Raw genomic sequence first — 22,826 nt, 5'->3', positions numbered from 1 at the left:
AGCTTGCCAGGCTCTACCATGTGGGCGGATACTCTCAGTAGCTTGCCAGGCTCTCCGAGAGGAAAAAACTGCGTTACTCTCTTCCAGAAGCTTTGTTTTATAGTCTCTGGATCTTGGCCATTGATAAGATTACACGGTGCTGGGGGCAGTTTGTGGGTGTAACTGCCAAGTTACTGGAAAACTGGGGATCTGGGTGGAGGAGGCCCAGTTTCGATCCAAGCCGGCTTGGAGATCTCAGCCACAGGTCCCACATACCTGGGTTCCTCTCAGTTCCTTCATGGATGAGGTTCTTCTGTGATTGGGTTCTGGAGGTTTTTCGCTGTTGGGGTTCTGCTTGGGGTGGGGAGGGAAACTCAACCTGCCCCCCTCCAAGGGAGCCCCAATGAAGACAGCCTGGCGTGAGGGCAGGAGATTGTTTAAATTATGTTAATAAGTGAAGAAATAACTTTAACATATCTTTCCTAGATGGCAAATCTTGCACTGGAACATTAGTAATTTTTTTGGAAGACTTTAATGATCACCCTCCACAGATTGCAAAAGAAGTGACGATTTGTCAGAATGATAAGGACTTTGCTGTTCTTCAACCTGTGGATCTAGATGGGCCTGACAATGGTCCACCTTTTGAATTCATTTTGGACAATTCTGCCAGCAGGCTTTGGACAATAGAACCAAGGGATGGAGGTTAGATGCTCAATTCTATAATCATTAGGGATTCTCTGTGGTTGATAGTCCTCCTCACATTAACTCATTATAGTAAATATTCACCTGAATGATTTTATTATTGCTAAAATGTATGTTATGTTTAAGGTAATATATCATATTTATGTATAGACTATTCTTCTAAAATATTTAAAGTATAAAAATATATTTAAAGGTTAAATTTAAAAGACATACATATTAAGCATGAATCAGTATAAGAGTGAATTATTAATTTTCTTGGTTCTTTAAAAGACAAAATGACTTTTTATTAAATTAAAGGAAAACATTAATGTTTTCCTGATAAAGAAAATTCCACATTCTGCTTCCTTGAACATCAAGTTAAAATAATACTGATACTAAAAGGCTATATCATTAATAATTCTGTCTACTTTCCATAGGCAAAACTGCCATTATTCGTCAACGACACACTCTCGAAAGTGATTTTTATAATGTACCTATGCAAATAAGAGATAGACATGGTATTTCTGCAAAACACATGTTAACAGTTAGAGTATGTGATTGCACAACTCCAAGTGACTGTAAAATGAGAGCTCAAGACAGAGATGCTAAGCCAAATGTTATCCTTGGAAGATGGGCTATTCTTGCCATGGTTTTGGGTTCTGCTTTGTTGTTATGTGAGTATAACTTTGTAATATGTTCATTGAACTTGTGTCTAGCATTAATAAAATGCTAGTTTTTATAATGATGGTATTTATTCACTATGGTAAATGTTTCCTTTTCAAAATCTTGCACATTCACATGATTTGGGATTTTGAGTCATAAAAGAGGAACAAATAAAAGCAGATAAAATTTGGGCTGGAGAGATAGCACAGCAGGTAGGGCGTTTGCCTTGCACGCGGCCGACCCGGGTTTGAATCCCAGCATCCCATATGGTCCCCTGAGCATGACCAGGGGTAATTCCTGAGTGCAAAGCCAGGAGTAACCCTTTGCATTGCCAGGTGTGACCCAAAAAGCAAAAAAAAAAAAAAAAATTTTAAGTAAATACTTTATGAATTATTAATGAATTCACTCTAACAAATACTTAGAGATGTTGGATTAGTTTTTTCAAATAATTATATTGTGTGAGACTAAATAAATAATTTCCTCCTAGATAAATTTACTTTTCTTATTTAAAGTTGATATGCTAAAAGTTCTAAGTATAATTAGTTCCCAAAGGTGCTTAGATATTTATGTTCAATATTTTTAAAGATAGTGCTTTACCATATATCTTAATAAGTGGAAAATCCAATGATTTGGAAATGTTCATCCGGTTGGCTACTAAATAAAAGCAATGTATGAAAAAAATGCTAAAATTTTACATCCAAATACTAGTTTTTGGAAATAGTGGAAATACTTGTCCACATGTTCCTCCCTCCCTCTCTCTATCCTTTTCTTCTCTTCCTCCTTTTATACTTTTATTCATCCCCCTTCAGTTCCCCTTTTCCTCCCTTCTTTCTTTCATTTTATTTTTCCTTCCCTCCCACTTTTCTTTCTCCCTTCATTCCTTTCTTTCTCGCTTCCCTTCCTCCCACTGTTCTTCCCCTCTCCTCTCCCCTCTTTTCCTCTCCTTTTTCCTTTTTTTCTTTATCCTTTCCTCCATGTTACTTTCCTCCTTTCTTTTTAGCAATTTACTTAACAACATATTTGCATGTTTTAATATTTTCTACAATGTTTACTGTGAATATTACCCATGGCATGGATTTTTGTAATTTTTAAACTTCATTTATAATCAATCTTTTTATCTTGAAGTTCTGTGTCTTTTGGATGTGTTCTGTAAGATGTTTTTTAAAATTCCAAAAGTATGGGCTAGAGTGATAGCACAGCAGGTAGGGCATTTGCCTTGCACCCAGCCGACCTGGGTTCAATTCTCAGTATCCCATATAATCCCCTGAGCAACGCCGGGAGTAACTCCTGAGTGCATGAGCCAAGAGTAACCCCTGTGCATCCTTGGGTGTGACCCAAAAAGCAAAAAAAAAAATAAAATAAAAATCCAACAGTACAAGCCTAAATTTTAATGAAATGAACTGAAAATTTTAATGTGAAAAAAATTAAGTAAGCATTTTTGTTACTTCTAGCCCTATAGAGAGATCTACTAGTACATTATGATCACTCTACTCTTCTTATTTTTATTAATTTGTTAATTAGAAATTTTAGAAGCATTTAACCAATTATTTCAACTATCAGCCTATGGATGCTGCAGATTCTCAAATACAAAAAGTTTAAAAAAACTGATATAATAAATTTCTAATAGAACTTTCTGCTCCAAAGAGATCAAATTTTATCGGCTATTTAGGTTCTGTTAAATTTTAAAAATCACGATTCAAATGATCTATACACATCAGTATGAAAAACTATTTTACTTACATAATTTTGTTTTTTAGGTATTTTGTTCACATGTTTCTGTGTTACTGTTAAAAGAACAGCAAAGAAATGTATTCCTGAAGATGTAGCCCAGCAAAATTTAATTGTATCAAATACTGAAGGACCTGGGGAAGAAGTGACGGTAAATCGATTTCACTTTCCTTTGAATGTTCGGTGATCTATAGATGACAGTTATTTATTATTTAGTAATAATAAAACCAGCTAGCTTTATTCTATTTTATTTCTTTGTTTAATTTATTGACTCACCATGAGATGTAAAGTTACAATGATTTTCATGATTGAATTTCAGTCATAGACAATATTGTCACTGTCATTATCATCCCGTTGTTCATCAATTTGCTCCAGCAGGCACCAGTAACGTCTCCATTGTGAGACTTGTTGTTACTATTTTTGGCATATCGAATATGCCACGGGTAGTTTTCCAGGCTCTGCAGTGCAGGCAAGATACTCTCTGTAGCTTGCCGGGCTCTTCGAGAGGGGTGGAGGAATCAAACCCAGGTCGGCCACGTGCAAGGCAAACGCCCTACCCGCTGTGCTATCACTCCAGCCCATAGAGAAGATTAAATCATCCATATTATCTAATATAATTTATTTGAATAAAGCCAAGTTAGTAGAATCTTGTTCAGTTTTTTTTTTAATTTTTGGATGACACTCAAAATGCTCAGGGGCTTCTGATTCTGCACTTCAGGAATTACTTCTGGTGGTGCTTGGGGGACCACATGGGATGCAGGGGATGGAACCTGGGTCAGGCAAGCAAGTGCCTTACACACTGTATCATACCTTCAGCCTCATAGTTATTTCAATTGAGCACTTATTTTGCCAAGTAGAATTCCAGTTGTACTACATATGTTAATTCATTTGAATTTCGCAGTTCTATTACATTGGTTTCATAGGACTGTCATGACAAAATACTACAATCAGAGTCAACTATACAACAGAAATTTATTATCTTAGTTTTTAAAGCTAGGAATTGCCGATCAAAGTATTGTCAGGGTCATATTTCCCTCGAAGGAGCAGGAAATGGTTTGTTGCAGACCCCTTCTAGTTTCTATCGATCCCAACTCAGGGGAAGGTAAATCAGATTTTCACATTGCATTCTCCCTGTGTACATATCCTTAATCTTCCCTTCTGAAAATAGCACATTAATGTAGTTCCCCCACCCTACTTGAATATGGCATCACCTTAACTAGTTATATCTGCAATAACCTTTTGTTTAAATAGGAGAATATTCTGATGCATTTATGAGGGATCAGATTTTAACATAAAATTTTTGTATGTATAATGGTGGGGACTGCACATATCCATCTATGACATTCATGATCGGGGCACAATTACTCTGAGTGATCCATGGAGAACTTAGAAGCATAGCAGGTAACAGTTTGACTATTGTGCAAAATCAAATTGTTAGTTTCCATTTGATTTGTTCATGTTATAAATCTGAATTTATTTGCAGGAAGCAAATATTAGACTCCCCACACAGGCATCCAACATTTGTGACACAAGCATGTCTGTGGGCACTCTTGGTGGCCAGGGAATCAAGTCACAGCAGAACTTTGAGATGCTCAAAAGCGGCTACACTTTGGAATCCAACAAAGGAGGTGGACACCAGACCCTGGATTCTGTGAAGGGAGTAGGACAGGGAGGAATGGATGTTGGCAGATACACATATACCGACTGGCACAGCTTCACGCAGCCTCGGCTTGGCGAAGTAAGTGCCAATGTCTTCAAGTTTTTATTGGATGCGAGTTAAACCCTATTTACACTCAGGATTTCTTCCTCAAACACCTGGAAGCCATCACCTTTGTAAATCTCTAGTCATAAATGCTACGAGTATCAATTTAGGATCCAAAGAGAAAATGAGTTTTAAGCTTAATTTTATAAATAAGGCTAACAAAACTTTATGAGTGGCATCTGTATATGTGTGGCTAAGATGATTAAAATAAGGATAGTGCCCATCCTAAATATTACCAGGAAAATTACTAGGAATGAAATATTTGTTTTAGAGCAGTACGCAAATTACAATATTTTCAGTGTGAAATTTTCCATACGGTTGTAGAGTCATGGCTATCAAAATCAACCAGATAGACTGCTAAACTTTTATTCTGGTTAGTTCCTTGTTTTATTGTATGATTTGCTTAATCAACAGGGCCAGTTTAATGTGTTACATTATTATAGGTATAAGAGAGTGAAAACATAGGAATCATACCTTAGTTGGTAAGAATCACAGAAATCAGACTCCCGTGTCCCAAATATGTGAAGAAACTACAGAGATACATTTCAAGTCTAGGAATATTACATTCCAATGGGAAGTTGTAAGTCATTGTGTGATGTATATGTCGCTTTAATTTTCATAAATGTTTTCATTAGGACCATTTATATATTTGCTATATTTAAGAATGAATATGATACAGACCAATCATGTGCATTTTTTATATGTAGGAATCCATTAGAGGACACACTCTGATTAAAAATTAAACAGTAAAAGGTAAATCAAAGACATTATTTTTAAGCTCATATGCTTAGGTGTTTTTTAAAAAAAATAATAAAATGTGCTTTTTATCAATACAGAAGGTGTATATGTGCGGTCAAGATGAGGAGCATAAACATTCTGAAGACTACGTTCGCTCTTATAACTATGAAGGAAAAGGGTCGATGGCCGGTTCCGTGGGCTGCTGCAGTGATCGGCAAGAAGAGGAAGGGCTTGAGTTTCTAGACCATTTGGAACCCAAATTTAGGACACTAGCAAAGACCTGTATAAGGAACTAAGTGTGTCTTTTAGTAGAGTAACAGCTATAAATACATATGTAGGAGTTCCTTGAAGTAGTATCACCCCAGAGGTGAACATACAATGCATGAATGAGGGAACTATTAATAAGAAGCTCCCCTAAATTCTCCTTGTCTGATATAGCTTTCTAGTTCCCTAAAAATAGCATTCGTTCATTTTCCTTTGTAGGCATGTGTATATTGCTCTTTTCTGAACTGTGCGCTATGCTTTCTTGTATATTCTATTTGAAAATTTATGTCCCTTTGGATATTCTGGAAGCACATGTAGGAGAAATGGGTATTCTGGGGGTTATGGGAAAATGAATTTTTATTTTAGATTAAAATGAAATATTTTCTACAAATCTTGAATTCTACTTTTAGAAATTTTACTTTTTAAAAACGTAGAAAAACTCTACTTTTAGAAATGTGGTCTTTGGGGCCAGAGGGTTGTTGCCTTTTCCCACGTAGTTTTGATTTAGCCTACTTCTTTACTGTACTTCTTACTCTGTAGACTCACGGCACTGCTTTCTTTGAGGACATTTAGAGCTTGTTCTTGGACATGCCCATGTAAATGCTCCATTGGGTTTCCACAACTTGGAGGAGGTTGGGAAGACTTGGACTCGAACAAGCTCACAGTCACGTGAACCACAGGGGATGTATAAGGGTAACATGGGGAGACTTCCGTGAAAAAAATCACAACCTTGATACCCATGTATAGATTGAGATTCACAGGTACATGTTTGACCACCTTGAAGTACTCTATCTTTCTAAAATATAAATATCTTGGCAAGGCTATGTGTTCTCTAGTTAATTCAAACCCACTCTCTTTAAGCACTCACAGAACTAGACAGGCAGGCATTAGTCTTAAACACATACTTAGGACTTCTGACTATATGGGGCCTATACAATCAATATTCAGTATAAAATGGCAATTAATTTTTAAAGGTAATAAAAATTAAAATTAAAGGTGATCTGTCAAAAAATAAAACCCATTAAGGAAAAATTTGTGAAACATTTATTGGTTGACGGATAAATGACCATATGGGTTAATAAACTATTTTGAGGGACTGAGGATAAGTCAGTGGTTGACCACTAACCTTACATATGTGAGGCACTGGATTTGATTCCCAGCAGCACCAAAAAATATATATGTTTTATATCCAAAATTATTTGAATTATCTTCAACTGTATACTATTTTATACTTATCTTAGAAAAAAGTCATATTTCAAACAGTATTTTCCTATTTTTTGCACCCAATTCTATAAATATATAGGCTTAACTATATACAAAATATGTTGATATTAATTCATTTAGTTAAAACATAAAACAGTTAACTGAGGTCAGAGAGACAGTACAAGCAAGGTGCTTGCTTTGCATGCTATGGACCTGGGTTCAATGCACAGGACCACATATGGACCCCCAGCTACATCAGAGTAATCCTTAAGCACAGAACTAGGAAGAAGGCATGAACACAGCCCAGTGTGACCCAACGTGTTCAAATGATTAACCAGTTGAACATTGAAAGAATTTAGTGGCTGATATTTTTTAAATTTTGTGATTAATTCTCTACCAGCTATAGTTTCTAACTAATGCTGATACTTGATATAAAATTTGATATTAGAGCAGACAAAAATTCAATGAGTAAGGTTTTTTAAGGTGTGTATTTTGTGTGATTTTTATAGCTATTGTGAGTAAAATAACTTGAGGAATATTGTAATGCCTGTTGCCCAGTGTATATATTACTGACAGTACCAGTTTTGAAATTTAAAAACATAAATCATTGTTTGGAAATATAATAGAGGTACTGTATATTTTTTAGCAATTAAAAATCACTACCAAAGATAAATTCATGTGTTTGTATATGTCATCATATTTCTTATATTTACTTTAGTATAAAATAAATATTATGTATAAAGTATAATTAAAGATTAAAGAATATTTCTATCAGTAAGAGAAGTCACTCTGAAATTATTTACAAAATTACTAAAAGTGTGTGAAATAAATTTTATCACTGTTTGGCTATTTAAATGTTTTCATATTAAAGAAGTTTGTATTTTAATTTAGGATAGTTAATCATTTGAAAATCCACAATAAAATATTCATTGTATGATAATGAAATTTATGAAACTGAACTGTATTATTTATAAATTAGTCAGATTAACAAAGTATTATACTTTATAGGATATTTTGTATGTTAAATTTTAGTTTTAGTGATTAAAAATTTAATCACTATGAATTGTTTTATCTTGAATTATGTCTGTAATTAGTGAGATAAACAATTTAATTTTATCTGGATTCAAATCTCAAACTATTTCTTATGAAAAATTTTCATGTGAACACTGAGTTAGATGAAAAATAATGTAATTGTTATAAAGGTGCTTCATTAGTACTTCCTTAACTTTACTGAGTTTTTAAAACCTCCTGAGTTTATTAAAAATCATTTATAAAACCCAACAATCATGGTTATGTTTACTTTGGGAAAATGATGTTTGTTATGTGATCTGAAGAATGTTCACAATAGGTATTTTAGTGTTAAAGATTATTATAGCACTGTAGCACTGTCGTCCCGTTGTTCATCAATTTGCTCAAGCAGGCACCAGTAATGTCTCCATTTTGAGACTTGTTACTGTTTTTGGCATATCAAATACACCACAGGTGACTTGCCAGGCTTTGCCCTGCAGGCTGGATACTCTCGGTAGCTTGCTGGGCTCTCCGAGAGGGACGGAGGAATTGAACTCAGGTTGGCTGCGTGCAAGGCAAACACCCTACCCGCTGTGCTATTGCTTTAGTGAGTTATTGTTAAACTGATTAAGAATTACTATAATTATAGAAAATATGGAGCTGGAGCGATAGCACAGCCGACCTGGGTTCAATTCCTCTGTCCCTCTTGGAGAGCCCAACAAGCTACCGAGAGTATCCCACCCGCATGGCAAAGCCTGGCATGCTACACGTGGTGTATCTGATATGCCAAAAACAGTAACAAGAAGTCTCAGCATGGAGACGTTACTGGTGCCATCTCCAGCAAATCGATGGGCGGGACAACAGTGCTATGACAGTGCTACAGTGCTACATATAAAATATAAACCAATTCCATTTTGTGTTGTCTTAGTTACACAACTCTTATAATAGCTGAAAATCTCAGGTTAGTTAATCATACAAAACAAAGTATATATATTGCTGCAGTATTTTGCTCTCATTTTTTCTGCTTTTCCAATAAATCTGAAGAAACATCATGTATAGCCAGACACAGTGTTTGTCTTTCTACAGAGGTAGAAAAGAGAAAACAGAACTATAGGCAAAGACAGGATTATGACAAATATATTTCATATATTTTGTAAGATCCAGTAAAATCAAGCAAGAACAATTTTTAAAAAATCTTTGAAAAGGTTATGATGTATACATCAAATCAAACTCACACAACCTCAAATTCCTAACACTAAAGAGCAAGAACTTTCAATTATATAAATAATTTAAGTGTATGAGAATCAATACAAGACAGCGTAAAGAGGATCCAAAATATATATCTCATGAAGTTTAATCAAATTGCTTGAAATTTTTTATTTCTTTTAGTTTTGCTGAGTTTCCTTTTTTTTATTTACCTATTCTTTATTGCTGTGATGGTGGGGTACTGCCAGCTTGGTTGTGGATCTCGATCATGACTCACTGTTGTGCTTTCCTGGATGGCCGTGCTCACCATTGGTCTCTGTGTTGTTCCAACAGTAGTCCATTGGGGTGGCACATCTGGCTATGGTGCTTGCACATGGTAGTTTCAGTGTTTATACACAGCTGGCTGTGCACCAGAGATCGGCACTGCTGTGAGGTGACCGGGCGGAGGGAGAGAGCAGAGCTGCTAGCACCTTGATTGGCGATGATCAGAGTCTCTAGGGTAGGCTCATTTCTACTCATTTTAAATATTTAAATATAAAATACCTCCAAGTTTAGGTGTTTCCCATTTGCTAATGAGGAGATGGGTCTGACTTAAGCAGATCAGACGCTAGTTTCATAGAGTTGAAATTTAACCCCAAGTCTACAGGCACCATTCCAGAATGGCTTCCTCATATCTGTTACACAATGGAAACATTGATTCTAGTTCTTTAACTCTAAAAAGAAAATAATTGTGCCTTGAATGAGATTGTGTAATATCAAAACAAACAAAATCACACAGGGGCCAGAGAGAGAGTAAGGAATGTAAGGAACGCATGCCTTGCATACAGCCAACCTGGGTTTAATCCTGGTACCCCATGCATCCCGGAGACTGCCATAAATGATCCTTGCATACAGAGCAAGGGTTGAGCATTGAGCACCATAGGACGTGCCCCCAAACAATTTTTTCATTTTTATTTTTTTAATTATTTTTTATTGAATCACTGTGAAATATAGCTACAAAGTTTTCATATTTGATCCACCACCAATCCCCGCATATCCCCCCTCCCACTCGCCCTCTACCTGTGTGGCAGACATTTTTCACTTTACTCTTTCCTTACTGTGATTACATCCAATGTTCAACAGGAATCTCACTATTATTATTTGGAGCTTTTCCTCCAACAGTCAGACATGCTGGATGGCATCAATAGATTGTATGTTTTCATTTTTCAGAAAAGGTCGCGCGGCCGCATTAGTGGCCGCACGGTTTGGAGATGTCCCAGTCCCGCATCCTGGAACTGTGTTAGTAGCTGCTCAGTGTCGCTGGGACTTCATCTGGAGAAGGCGTACCGGCTGTACCTCCTCCGTCTGGCTCCCTGGTGTTGCTGGCCCGGTCTGGGGTCCAGAGCATTCTGTGGCCTGTATGGCTTACCGGAACGCCTGGATTCTTCTCTGTTGAATGCGGCAAGATGGCACCGAGGGTGGGTCGAGGGCGACAAACAAATTAATTTTAAACTTACATATTTATATCCTTCTGCAATGTAAATTTTGATCTTTAGCTGGTAAATTTCTGGGGTAACAAGGTAGACACAATGCAGTTTTGAGTGGATCAGAACAGATATTTACATCAAAACCCATGTATTAAATAGATTCATTATTTTCATCTGGATCCCATGAAAATAGCAATAATTAAGTTTGTATCTCCATGGTGGATGTCTTTTTTGAATTCCACATTAAGATTACTTATTAATTATTCTCAGCAATCATCAATCATAGTTTAGAGGAATCTCTAAATCAGTGTCTTCAAAGCAAATTATTTAACTACTTCAAGAACTAGCATTTCCCTGCTTTCCTTATATTAGTTACTAACATATCATCCTCTCGTTGGCAAGTAATATCAGATCCAAATACAGTAACAGTTAATATATAAATAATAGAAAATTAATGTATGCCAAAGAGTATTTATAAATAGTTGCAGAGCTACATATCTAGTAGAAGCACATATGAACATAACAAAAAATAAGTATCCAAGTCTGCACGTATATAGAAGGCTTAAAATACATTCCTTGCCTAGGAAAGGTGTGAAAAGCTCCCTGAGTAACATGAAAGAAGAGATTCCAATTGTATTGGAAATCAGGACTTTCAAATCAAATTATGTAAAACAAACAAGCAAGAATAATAACTAAAAGCAACATAAGGCAAACAAAAAAAAAACCTCCAAGTACACTAGAGTTCAGGAAATGCAATCTGAAAAAATGTCCAAATCTAGCTAGTCATCAGGGAGATGCAAATCAAAACAATAATGAGATATCATCTCACACCACAAAAACTGGCAAACATTCAAAAGAACAAAAGCAACCAGTGCCGGTGTAGATGTGGGGAAAAAGGAATGCTCTTCCACTGTTGGTGGGAATGTCGACTGGTCCAGCCTATGTGGAAAACAATGACAGTCCTTCAAAAACTAGAAATTGAGCTTCCATATGACCCCACAATACCACTTCTGGGAATAAATCCCAAGGCTGCAAAAAAGCACAGTAGAAATGACACCTGTACCTATATGTTCATTGCAGCACTGTTTACAATAGCCAAAATCTGGAAATAACCTAAGTGCCCTAGAACAGATGACTGGTTAAAGAAACTTTCGTACATCTACACAATGGAATACTACGCAGCTGTTAGAAGAGATGAAGTCATGAAATTTTCTTATAAGTGGGTAGACATGGAGAGTATCATGCTAAGTGAAATGAGTCAGAAAGAGAGGGACAGACATAGAGGACTGCACTCATTTGTGGAGTATAAAATAGTATAACATAACATAACATAACATAACATAACATAACATAACATAACATAACATAACATAACATAACATAACTTGAGGCTGACACCCAAGACCAGTAGATACAAGGGCCAGAAAGACTGCTCCATAGCTGGAAGTCTGCCTCATGAGTGGATGGAAGAGGGCAGCTGGAATAGAGAAGGGATCACTAAGAAAATGATGGCTGAGGAATCAGCTGGGATGGGAGATATGTGCTGAAAGTAAATAATGGACCAAACATGATAACCTCTCAGTATCTGTATTGCAAACCATAATGCCCAAATGTAGATGGATAGTATTGTCTGCCATGGAAGCAGGGGGAGGGTGGGAAAGGGGGGGTATACTGGGGATATTGGTGGTGGGTAATGTGCACTGGTGAAGGGATGGGTGTTTGAGCCTTGTGTGATTGTAACCCAAACATGAAAGTTTATAACTATCTCATGATGATTCAATAAATTTTTTAAAAAATCTGAAAACCATAATCATGAGAATGGATTGGAGTAAATGCTATAAATCTGATAGACCATAGCTCAAGTGAGCTCTGAGGGACCTACTACAGCAGGGGGATAGGGTGAGGAGCTTAGTTTGATGGGCTGCAAGAGTAACACAAAGAGAGGATGTGTAGTGTGACTTCTGGTTTTCTAGTTCTACGTAGGAGAATCACAAAATCATAAACTACCCAGAAGAGAAAAGCAAAGCCATCTTATTTTGGAAAGATAATGACTTCAAATGACATATTGAAGCATTTGTGAATGTTCCTGATGTTACTTTCAAAGTTTAAAAAAGGACATTTCAAATGCACCCCATCCCAACTGCACCTCTATTATTTAATATTATTTAATATCCATGCAATATTCTCCAAATACTGGAAGTTTACTTAGGGCAGAGTTTATTATTAATTTTATTTTCTATTTAAGTGCCTAGTGCCACAAACATGATTTTTCTGAGTCTATAGTCAAAGCACCTTTGCACTTACATGTGTAATCTGAGCGGGGGTAGGTAAAATCATATAAACAGTTATTAGAACTGGAGTAGAGGTGATGGGGAATGCAGTATACAACATTCAGTAATAGAATGACTAAGTTATGAGAATTTAATTTACAGCATGGATATTGCAGTTAATAATACTGTTTTGTGTACCTGAAATTTGTTGAGTAGACCTCAACAGTTTTACTACATGTAAAGAACAGTCACTTTATGAGAATTAGTTAACTTGATTGTGGTAATTATTTCACATAGCACACATGCATCAAATGAAAATGTTTTGCATGCAAGTACATTTTGCATATATTTGTATAAGTAATTTTATATGTCAGTTATTTCTCAAGAAAATTTAAATTTTAAAAAGACTTTGGGGGCTGGGAGGATAGTAAAAGGCATATGATGCACATTTTACTTTTCTTTTTAAAAAAAATATAGTAAGAGTACTGCTATTTATTCAGCCATTGATTAAGCCTATTGAATTGGGCATGAACTCCACATTACTTTTTTGTTGTTGTTCCTTTTGGGTCACACCCAGCGATGTGCAGGGTTTGCTCCCGGCTTATGCACTCAGGAATTACTCCTGGCGGTGCTCAGAGAACCATATGGGGTGTTGGGAATCAAACCCAGGTCGACCATATGCAAAGTAAATGCCCTACCTGCTGTAGGCTCCAGCCTCTCCACATTACTTTTTATTAAAAAAAATTAATTGGATATCTGTGAGATAGACCATTACAAAGCTGTTCATAATTGTGTTTCAGTCATACAATGATCCAGCACCCATCCCTCCACCAGTGTACATTTCCCACCACCAATGTCCCCCATTTCCCCACCACCATATCCCAACCCCACATCCCCTACCCCTAGCTTTATGGGAGAACTTTCCTTCTTGCTCTCTCTCTCTCTCTCTCTCTCTCTCTCTCTCTCTCTCTATCATTTTCCTTTTATGCATTATGGTTTGCAGTACAGGTGGTAAGAGGTCATGGTTTTTGTTCAGGGCATTTGGTATTTTTATCGGGACAGTAAGCCTGGAGTAGCTTTTCAATTGGGTGGCAGCTTTGGGGTGTTGATGTGACTGCCGAGGCTTCCAGAAGTATAGGGAAGTAGGGGAAGGCAGCCCACCTCAACTCTGAGAAAGCCTGGAGATTACAGTCACAAAACCCCCATATCAGAATTTTCAACAGATTTTATCTTGTTGACGTCCGTCCTGAGACGGTGGAGTCAGGTCAGGGGTATGGCAGCAATTTTGGATTGTGGAAGCAAGTGGCTGCCAGGGACTCTGCTAAGATGGGCACACAGGCCAACTCTTCCTCCCTCTGATTTACCCAAGTCTATTCAGCCATGTGCGGGTCCAAGATTAACTGTGGCTTTTGATCTCTTTCAAGATTTATCTATGCGTCTCTGATATAAGGCCGATAAATGAGCTTGTAGAGCTGAGCAGGAGGTGGTTTGTTGTAGGATAACATAGCCTCGGGTAGTTTAGGTTTGTTGGGTTACTCCCACTACAGTGCTCCTATTTCTCTTTGTTTATTTGTAGCGTCTTTCTTAGTGTTCTGTTGACTTGTAAATAATGTTTTCCTCTTCTCCTTGAGTCCTTTGCATAGTTTATTCAGAGCAATGTCCTTTTTGTATGGACACAGGAAGACTTAGCAAATGTTATGCTTTTGTAACCTGGGAGTCATTTGACTCTACATGATACTTTCCTCCTGGGCATCTGTTCTCTCGACCTAAGCCTCAGCTGCCCTTACTTCCTAGCACACCCAAAAGCAGGGTCCCGACGAGGGACGAGACGGACCCAGGGCAAGCAGTGAGTTGTGTGCCTAATGCTTAACTATAAGTTAAGAACTTGATCATGGACAAATGTTGTCATGATCCAAACAGTGATAACTAGATTTGGACCCTGCTAGGTTTAGGAGTGATTAATCTGGCCTGAGTGCTGTGGTCTGAGCCTGTGGCAAGATGTTGTCAGGAGAGCTGCCTTGCAAACCTCAATGTATCTCTTGCTATGTCCATGCAAAAATAACTAGTATTAAGATGTTAATGAGTGTTTGGAATGGGGAGAGGAGAAAAAACCCTTAAGAGGTATTTTGCCTACTGGCAGTCAGGAAGGGCTTTGGAATGCCCCTAGGTTGTGTTCCCTTTAAACCAAACAGTCCTCAGGAAGGGCTTAATTATATTGATTTTGCTACCTGACGGTGTGTAACCTAGGGGCAAGGGCGAGAGAGGAAAAAGGGAGGAGAGAGATGGAGAGCGGAGGCAGTTGATCCAGAGAGAGGATGGAGCTGGGAGTGCTGGAGATGAGAAAGATGGAAGATTGAATAAACGGTAACTAATCAGCAACCAGCTTGGTCCTTGTTCTTCCCTCGCTGGTTCTTGGCCACCGGCCGTCCCAATCCAGTCCACACACTGCGGTTCCAGAGCACCGAACGCGGGTGGTGAGACAGAGCTGCCCGGAGAGCCTGCGAGTGCACGTACCCCTTGGCGTGCTTTAGTTTATTACAGTTTGTAGGCGTGGCTCCCACATATCTAACTTTTGGCTATTTAATTTCTTGATAAACTTGGTCCCAAGTTGTTGTGTTCAGGCCAAAGTCACAAGGGCAATTTTGAGGTGTCAAGAAGCCTGACAGCATCATCAGGGTGCTGATGCATTTACCCTGCAGGCACAGTTTGACCTGTTGGCAGCACCATAAACCCAGGATGCAAGTTTTTCATGTGCCCAACCCCAGTTTGATCCCACACACAAATGACTTTCCAGGATTATCTGAATGGAGCCATGGAGGCCTGGAACACAACTGGTCCAAATAGCAGCCCATTCTCAATCCTTATATTCAGCCTTCAGCCAGGTTGGCAGAGAGTTTCCAGATTGGCCAGTGACCCTGTGAAATGCTTAAAAACTACCCCACTCATTTCCCACTTCCCCAAACCAAAAGGCATTCCCCCTTTCAACCATTGGAAAGTGGCTGTAGTGGTTCAGAACTTGCTGGCATATTAGAAGCCCTAAATTCCATGCATATTACTCAGTGTCCTGAGTACCTCCTGAAACCCTAAGCTATACCTGGTCCCAGAAGCACTATCGTCAGCAACACAGGAAATAGGTCCAGGCCATAGCCTTGATGCTGACAATTCAGTAGTGAACAGAAAGATGGCCTCTTCTTGGGAATAGGGCAAATAGAAGTACTTTCAGCGATTGTGTGGGGCTGCAGTGACAAAACTAATGACGTCATGTGCTTCTGGTTTTTCCTTCAAGGAGAAACCAATGAACTAAACAGAGAACTAAATAAGAATTTCCATAATTTTATGGACGTGAAACAAAGATCCACTAGGAGTCACAGTAAACTCATCAGTCTCTTATTTAAGACCTAGAAAATAATCAGAGGTTTGACATTTTAGTGTTTGGTTTGTTTGATTTTTGTTTCTGATTCTGGAGTTATATCAGTAATTCATATACTATATATATATGTATATATATGTATATATAAAATGCACTGTACTGTAGCACTGTAGTCCCGTTGTCCATCGATTTGCTCAAGTGGGCACCAGTAATGTCTTCATTGTGAGGTTTGTTGTTACTGTTTTTGGCATATCGAATACACCACTGGCAGCTTGCCAGGCTCTGCCATGTGGACAGGATACTCTCAGTAGCTTGCCGGGCTCTCCGAGAGGGGTGAAGGAATCAAACCCAGGTCATCCACTTGCAAGGCAAATGCCCTACCCCTGGGCTATTGCTCCAGCCCATTATATAGTACTATAAATATTAATATAGAAATCTAAATAAATATATATTACATGTCATATATATTAGTAATGTTCAGGGCTACTCCTTGTTCCATGCTCAGGGATCACTCTTGACGGGGCTCAGAGGACTGTATGTGGTGCCGAGGCTCAAGCCTGGGTTGACCTCATGCAAGGCAAGCAGCCTGCCACTGCTGTATTGCTTCAGCCTCAGGCTTTGACATTCTAAATAGGGCACTAAGAAAAGGTCTCAGAAGCAGGAGATGAAGGAGACAAAGCCTGAAGGAGGGGAAGGGGCAGGCAGCATGGACCCCTGCGGCTGCTCTCTATGCAGAGCTATAGGAGGGTACAGGAGGATGGCCAAGTGTATGACCACAGAGCCTGTGACTGTGAGGGGAGGGGAGCAAGCATGAAGATTAGAGGGCTACTCAATGCATTGTGTAAGGCCCTGTGTATCCCTAGATGAATATTTTTAAATCTTTCCTATTTTGTAATCATTCTGTAGAACTTTGGATGGAGAAATGTCATGATCCAACATCTATTTCTGGAAACTATCTCACTATATGAAAATACTTAAGTGAGAAAATCAATAAAAGAAAGAGCAATCAGTGTGTGTGTGTGTGTGTGTGTGTGTGTGTGTGTGTGTGTGTGTGTGTTTGAATAACACAGATATAGGATAAGAATGAGGGGAAGGTTCCCAGTAAGTGCTCATGTGGTCCAGATGCTACTTGAATACTCTGACAAACAGGATAATGGTTCAGTGCGTGGGCCAGCAGTGCTAGGGGTTACCAAGGCAGCCTAGACAGCACTCAAGTGCCTCCAGGGCAATTCCCAGCCTCAGGGGGACCCATGCAGTGATGAAGAAGGACTTAAACTCAGGTCTCTGCCAGTGCAAAGCGAGTGTCTCTGAATACGACCTAGCCATCCCCCTACTCAATCTTTGAGTTTCAGATTAAAATTCAGACAGACTGAATTTAGAATGTAAGTGTTGAAGACAAACCAAGGAAGTCTTCCTAAACAATGGGAGAAGAGAACATACTAATTACTGAAAGGAAAAAGACTGTGGCGCAGGAGTTTTTAATGGAGAAGCTAGGAGCCTAGAAGTAAGAAAAATGATTTTGAAATGCCTAGTAGACATCAAGGTAAAGCTTTAAAATGGTTGGTGAGTAGAGTTCCAGGGCAAGACTGGGGTTACCAACATAGAGCATTCAAAGTTAGAAGCCTGATTGAGATCAACAAAGGAGTAGGGGTGTAATGAACTAGAATAAAAGTCAAACACCTCTGTCCTATCACCCTCGACCACTAAGATAATACTGATCATGTTTTTAAAGTAAACCTCAACTTGGATAAAAGTTTATCTCTTGCCAGTATGAATGTTCAGCCATTAGGATTTAGTAGCTGAGAAGGCAAACACTAGATTTAATCAGGTAGTAACGTTAACAAAAGACAGTTTTCTCATTTTTATGTGCCACAGAAATGTAAGTGAATATTTTATGATTTTAATATATACATATATCATCATCATCATCATCATCATCATCATCATCATCATCATCATCATCCTGTTGATCATCGATTTTCTCGATCCATCTCAGTAACGTCTTCATTCGTCCTAGCCCTGAGATTTTAGAAGCCTCTCTTTACTCGTCCTTCCCAAGGACCACATTGGAGGCTCTTTTAGGGTCAGGGGAATGAGACCCATCATTATTACTGGTTTTGGCACATGAATACACCCCGGGGAGCTTGCCAGGCTCTCCCATGCAGAAAGGTGGCACCTAAAATAAAATCTAAAAAAATAAAAGACTTTCATAGCCTTCATAAAGTGCATATATGATTTCTTAAAACATATATGTTGTGCATTGAGATAATTATATTGTAAAATGCTTGATTAAACTCTTGTGAGTGTGTGTATGTGTGACAAGAATTCTAATGGGGTGACAATTTGACAAGGAAGATTTGACCTGATCAGAGATAATTTGATAAAGAAGGGCAGAGAAAATGAAAGTGGGTATCTATTGGCATAGTAGCAGTTAACCAGAGAGACAGAAGAATGTTCCAGGCAAAGTAAAGAGCATGTACAAAGCACCTATGGCAGAAGGAGCCTCCCAAGTACAAAGGTCTGCAAAAACACAGATGTGTTTGTGTGCAGCAATATTTAGAAGTCAGGGTGGATGGTGCCAGCCAATGGGAATGCACTCAGGGCCACTAAGGAAAGAAAGCAGGAGGTGTGGCTGTCAAAGAGCCAGGAGCAAATATGTTCCAGACGAGATTAACTCAGACAACAGTGAGTTTATTGTCTCCAGGTCCATGGAAGACTAGGGCAACTTTCACAACCCATAAATGTATTTAATAAATGATTTTTCTTGGTCATTTTTTATCTTTGTATAGTTATTTAATTTCATATTTGAGGTTAATCTTCTCTTTATTTTACAAAAGAGTAAGCATGGCGTTTAACTTCCTGGTGAAGAGTGCTTCTGTCCTACTCGGTTTTTATTTGCTCATTAGACAGTTTCCTTGAACATTTGCCTTCTGTCTTGTTCATCAGGGTATTCCCATGCCAGAAAAAATGTCTGAGACCTAATAAGTGCTCAGTAAATGTTTTTCTAAATTAGCTAATGTGTAAAAACAAATAGCTGTCCATTTTTGTAGCTTTAATGATGTAAGTATTCATAGTGTTCTTGAGGGGGCATGGCCAGTGGCACCTGTGAACCATCCCTGGCCATGTCCAGTACCATGACCTCAGAATTTGTTACATGGTATAATTTTTATTGTGAGTCAATTGAGTGGAAAGTTCTGTAATAATTAGATTTATACTTTTTCACATGCTACTTCTTACTTATATCAAGAATTGCATTTAGAGGATGGAAAACAGTACAGGGGGTGAGGCTTTTTGATGCTTTGCACATAGCTGACACTAGTTTAATTCCTAGTGCCACACGGTCCTTGAGAGCACAGCTAAGAGTACCCCTGGAGTCCGTGGTGACCAGGCTAATATTCCAGGCACAGTCACGCTTGAGCAGCATTTCATCTTTGCAGCCTTGCATTAAACAACTGACTGGGTTAGGGAGGGGACTCCAGGCTCATGAACAAGGCTGTGAAAAAAAAATTACATTTAAACATAAGGTTTAAATAAAATGGAAATTGAATTTGACTAGTATGTTACAGTTAATTGAGACTAGTCTTAAAAGAGAATCTCAAAAATATGCAGGTATCGTTGTAAATATTTCATTGAATAATGTAATGTTTAAAAAATTTGAGGTGAGCTGGAGGGATTTGCACTACACTGGAGGATGCTCAGGGGTCACTCGTGGTGGTGCTTGGGGGACCGTATGAGGTGCCACAGATTAAACCAATGTTGGCGTCATGCAAGGCAAGTGCTTAACCCCTGTGTTTCACTCAGGCCCCTAAAATTGTTTTTTCAAGTATTAAAAAAATATTTTAAAGGTTGGTACAGTTTTTATTTCAAATGTACATAATTAAGATTAATTGTGGCATCTCGTCTTTTTGCTGAATTTTTAGTCATTTATGTCAGACAGGTCTGACTTTACTGAGAGCATGAAATTGAAAGATGTGGGGTTAGTGAGTGAACTCACACTGGGGTGAAGCCCTAGATTAGGGCTTGAGAAGAGATACTAGAAGAAAAGGAATAGGAGGGCTGTCGCAGGGATGGGGGATGGGTGATTTGGTGAGTGGGAGACTTTTGGTAGCAGAGTGTAGGAGTGATTAGGAGGGAAGGGAAGAAGGATGCTTATCCAAACATTTAAGGAACATATAATATGTTTTGCATTATTATGGATTTGTTTGTTTGGGGACCACATCCAGCAGTGCTCAGGGATTTTAACTGTATCTCTGCTCAGGGATCACTCCTGGCTGGCTTGGGGGACCATATAAGGTGTTCAGTCCCCAACACCCTATATGTTTGGTCAGATGTATGCAAGAAAAACACCCTACCCATTGTATTATCTTTATGGCCCCTATTCTGAATTTATTTTTTTATGCATTATATCATTTAATTCTTGCAGTAGCACTGAGAAGTAAATACTCAATGTGTGCTCACTTATTTTACTGTGATTAGCAGATATTCCTCTCACCTGTGAAGTAGATGGACAATGTCCTCTCCTCGTAGGCCTTTGACTTCCATTCCATTCTGTGTGATGTGTCATACCAACACAGTCATCCTGGAGGTCACAGGTCCATGTGACTCTCTCCACAGACAGATGCCATGCAACTTGAGAGGGTCATTTCTAGGTATTCATAATTGAGTTTGTGAGATTTCTTTATTGTTGTTGTCTCTAATTTGCTTATTTCCTGAAATTAGAAAATTATAAAGTTAGGCTGCATAGACTTGCCTATTGGAACCTGTGTTGCATTTTCTGTTCACCAAGAAATGACACAGTCAACTGTCAAGCCCACACAAAATCAGCCATAATATTAAAAGTTCAATTTGAGTCTAGGGATGTTCTAGACACCGAGACAGTTTCTAGTCTTATCTTACTTAAGAGTCTCTAGTTTTTTCTTCTTCACCACATGGCAATTCTCTTTGTTGTTGGTGGTGGTGGTGTTTTGGGGTCACATCTGGCAATGCTCAGGGGCTATCCTGGCTCTGCACTCAGGAATTACTCCTGGAGGTGCTCAGAAAATCATATGGGATGCTAGTGATCAAACCTGGGTTGGCACACAAGACAAATACCCGCTGTACTATTGCACTGTCCCCAAAACATGGCAATTCTTAGCCAAAGGCCTGAGGTGTTATTTGAGCAGCCCACGCCTAAAAGCAGTTGCTTATTACTTTTGACCCCTGCACTCTTTGCTGTAATACAATGGGAAACCAGGTCATGTTAGCAGAACCATCTACATAACTAAGACATTATTGAAAAGAAGATTTCTCTTACCACATTTCATTGTCTCTCTGGATCTGTGCCTCTTGTTTCAAAACTATTTTAAAGAGGAATCAACTTCAGCAACTGGATAGTCTAAAGTAAATCAGGCCACTTATTCAGAGTAGATGGTTCAGTTTATATTTCATTGTTAAAAATATTCACAATAAAACAAAAAAGAAATCATCATTTTAAAAGGCTCCTTCAGTTACTAAGTATGAAAGATAAAAGTAAATATATAAGATGAATTCTTTCAAATTGTCTTTCCACCCTTTTCTGGAATGAGGAAGGACATGAGCCACCCTTAAGCCATTCAAAGTGAGAGAGAAGGCCAGACTGTGGGAACGCTCTATTGTCAACGGCTATGATGATAGCCTGAGTGGATTTCTAGACTTGCGTGAAACTAGCTTGTTTGGCTATGCTCTGGAAAGCTACATGCTACTGATCATGAAGTCATCATTAGTAGGATGAGGCGTGTTCATGAAATCATTGCTGGAAAAACATGAGGGCAAGAAAACATGGAAACAGAAGGATGGCAACTCTAGTCTCATGTTGATGATCCAGGCGAATTTTATGAGCAAAAGTTGAATGATAAATTGTATGGATATGAAGTCAAGAGAACAGCTCATTATGTGTCATTCACTAATAAAATGGAGCACAGGACTACAACATAGGATGTAAGGCATGCACTGTCTGATGGTACTTTGGGATTCCAGCATGCGCTCCATATGACATTGGCTCTGTCTAGGCACTGGGATGTTCCATGTCTTTAAGAATGGAAATGGTGTCAATGTCCCAGGTTGGTTTTCAAACAGGTTTCTCCAAACATTCTGGAGACAAACCAATTGAAGTGAAACAGACAAGTTTCTCCTTTGTGGTCAGACTTCCATGGCTTAAGCCAGTAATTGAAGAGAAGGGCAGAAGAATGAGTCAGAATGCTCTGTCATTACTTTCTGACATGCTAAAGGCATAGTGCTTTTGTAGTTTAATCTTCCAGGTTAAGTGCTGCAATAACTCATCTAGTTTAAATACATTTCAAATCAAGTGAATTCTTTTCTTTTTCATTTCTCACCAACTCTGGCTTTGGCAGTCAGGAAGGAAGAGTGAACATTCCACTAGAGACCCAAGCAACCAATTTAGAAAGAAAAAAAAAAACCAAAAAAGATTTGTTTGCAAAAGTGAGGGAGGGCAGTTAAGAAGGCCAATTGTT

The 22,826-nt window shown here is 38.5% G+C and overlaps 1 protein-coding gene and 1 long non-coding RNA gene across 2 annotated transcripts in view; one reads left to right on the top strand and one right to left on the bottom strand.

Moving 5' to 3' along the window:
* The window catches only part of DSC1 (desmocollin 1), a 28,129-nt gene extending 22,573 nt beyond the window's left edge, over positions 1–5,556 (top strand). The window contains exons 12-16 of the mRNA XM_004606037.2: positions 466–681; positions 1,098–1,334; positions 3,081–3,202; positions 4,535–4,789; positions 5,521–5,556. Coding sequence (XP_004606094.1) covers positions 466–681; positions 1,098–1,334; positions 3,081–3,202; positions 4,535–4,789; positions 5,521–5,556 — 866 coding nt within the window. The remainder of the gene's footprint in view (positions 1–465; positions 682–1,097; positions 1,335–3,080; positions 3,203–4,534; positions 4,790–5,520) is intronic.
* Positions 5,557–9,393: 3,837 nt separating this feature from the next.
* Positions 9,394–21,922, bottom strand: LOC129402557 (uncharacterized). The gene is made up of 3 exons (XR_008628694.1): positions 21,632–21,922; positions 20,831–21,047; positions 9,394–10,660 (listed from the first exon to the last, which is right to left on the bottom strand). It is a non-coding gene; the product is annotated as an uncharacterized LOC129402557 (long non-coding RNA).
* Between the last annotated feature and the right edge of the window lie 904 nt (positions 21,923–22,826).

The sequence above is a fragment of the Sorex araneus genome, chromosome 2, assembly GCF_027595985.1.
Source record: "Sorex araneus isolate mSorAra2 chromosome 2, mSorAra2.pri, whole genome shotgun sequence".
In the NCBI taxonomy this organism is placed as follows: domain Eukaryota; kingdom Metazoa; phylum Chordata; class Mammalia; order Eulipotyphla; family Soricidae; genus Sorex; species Sorex araneus.
The sequence above is the reverse complement of the archived record's forward strand: the minus strand, read 5'-3'. Positions and strand labels throughout refer to the sequence as shown.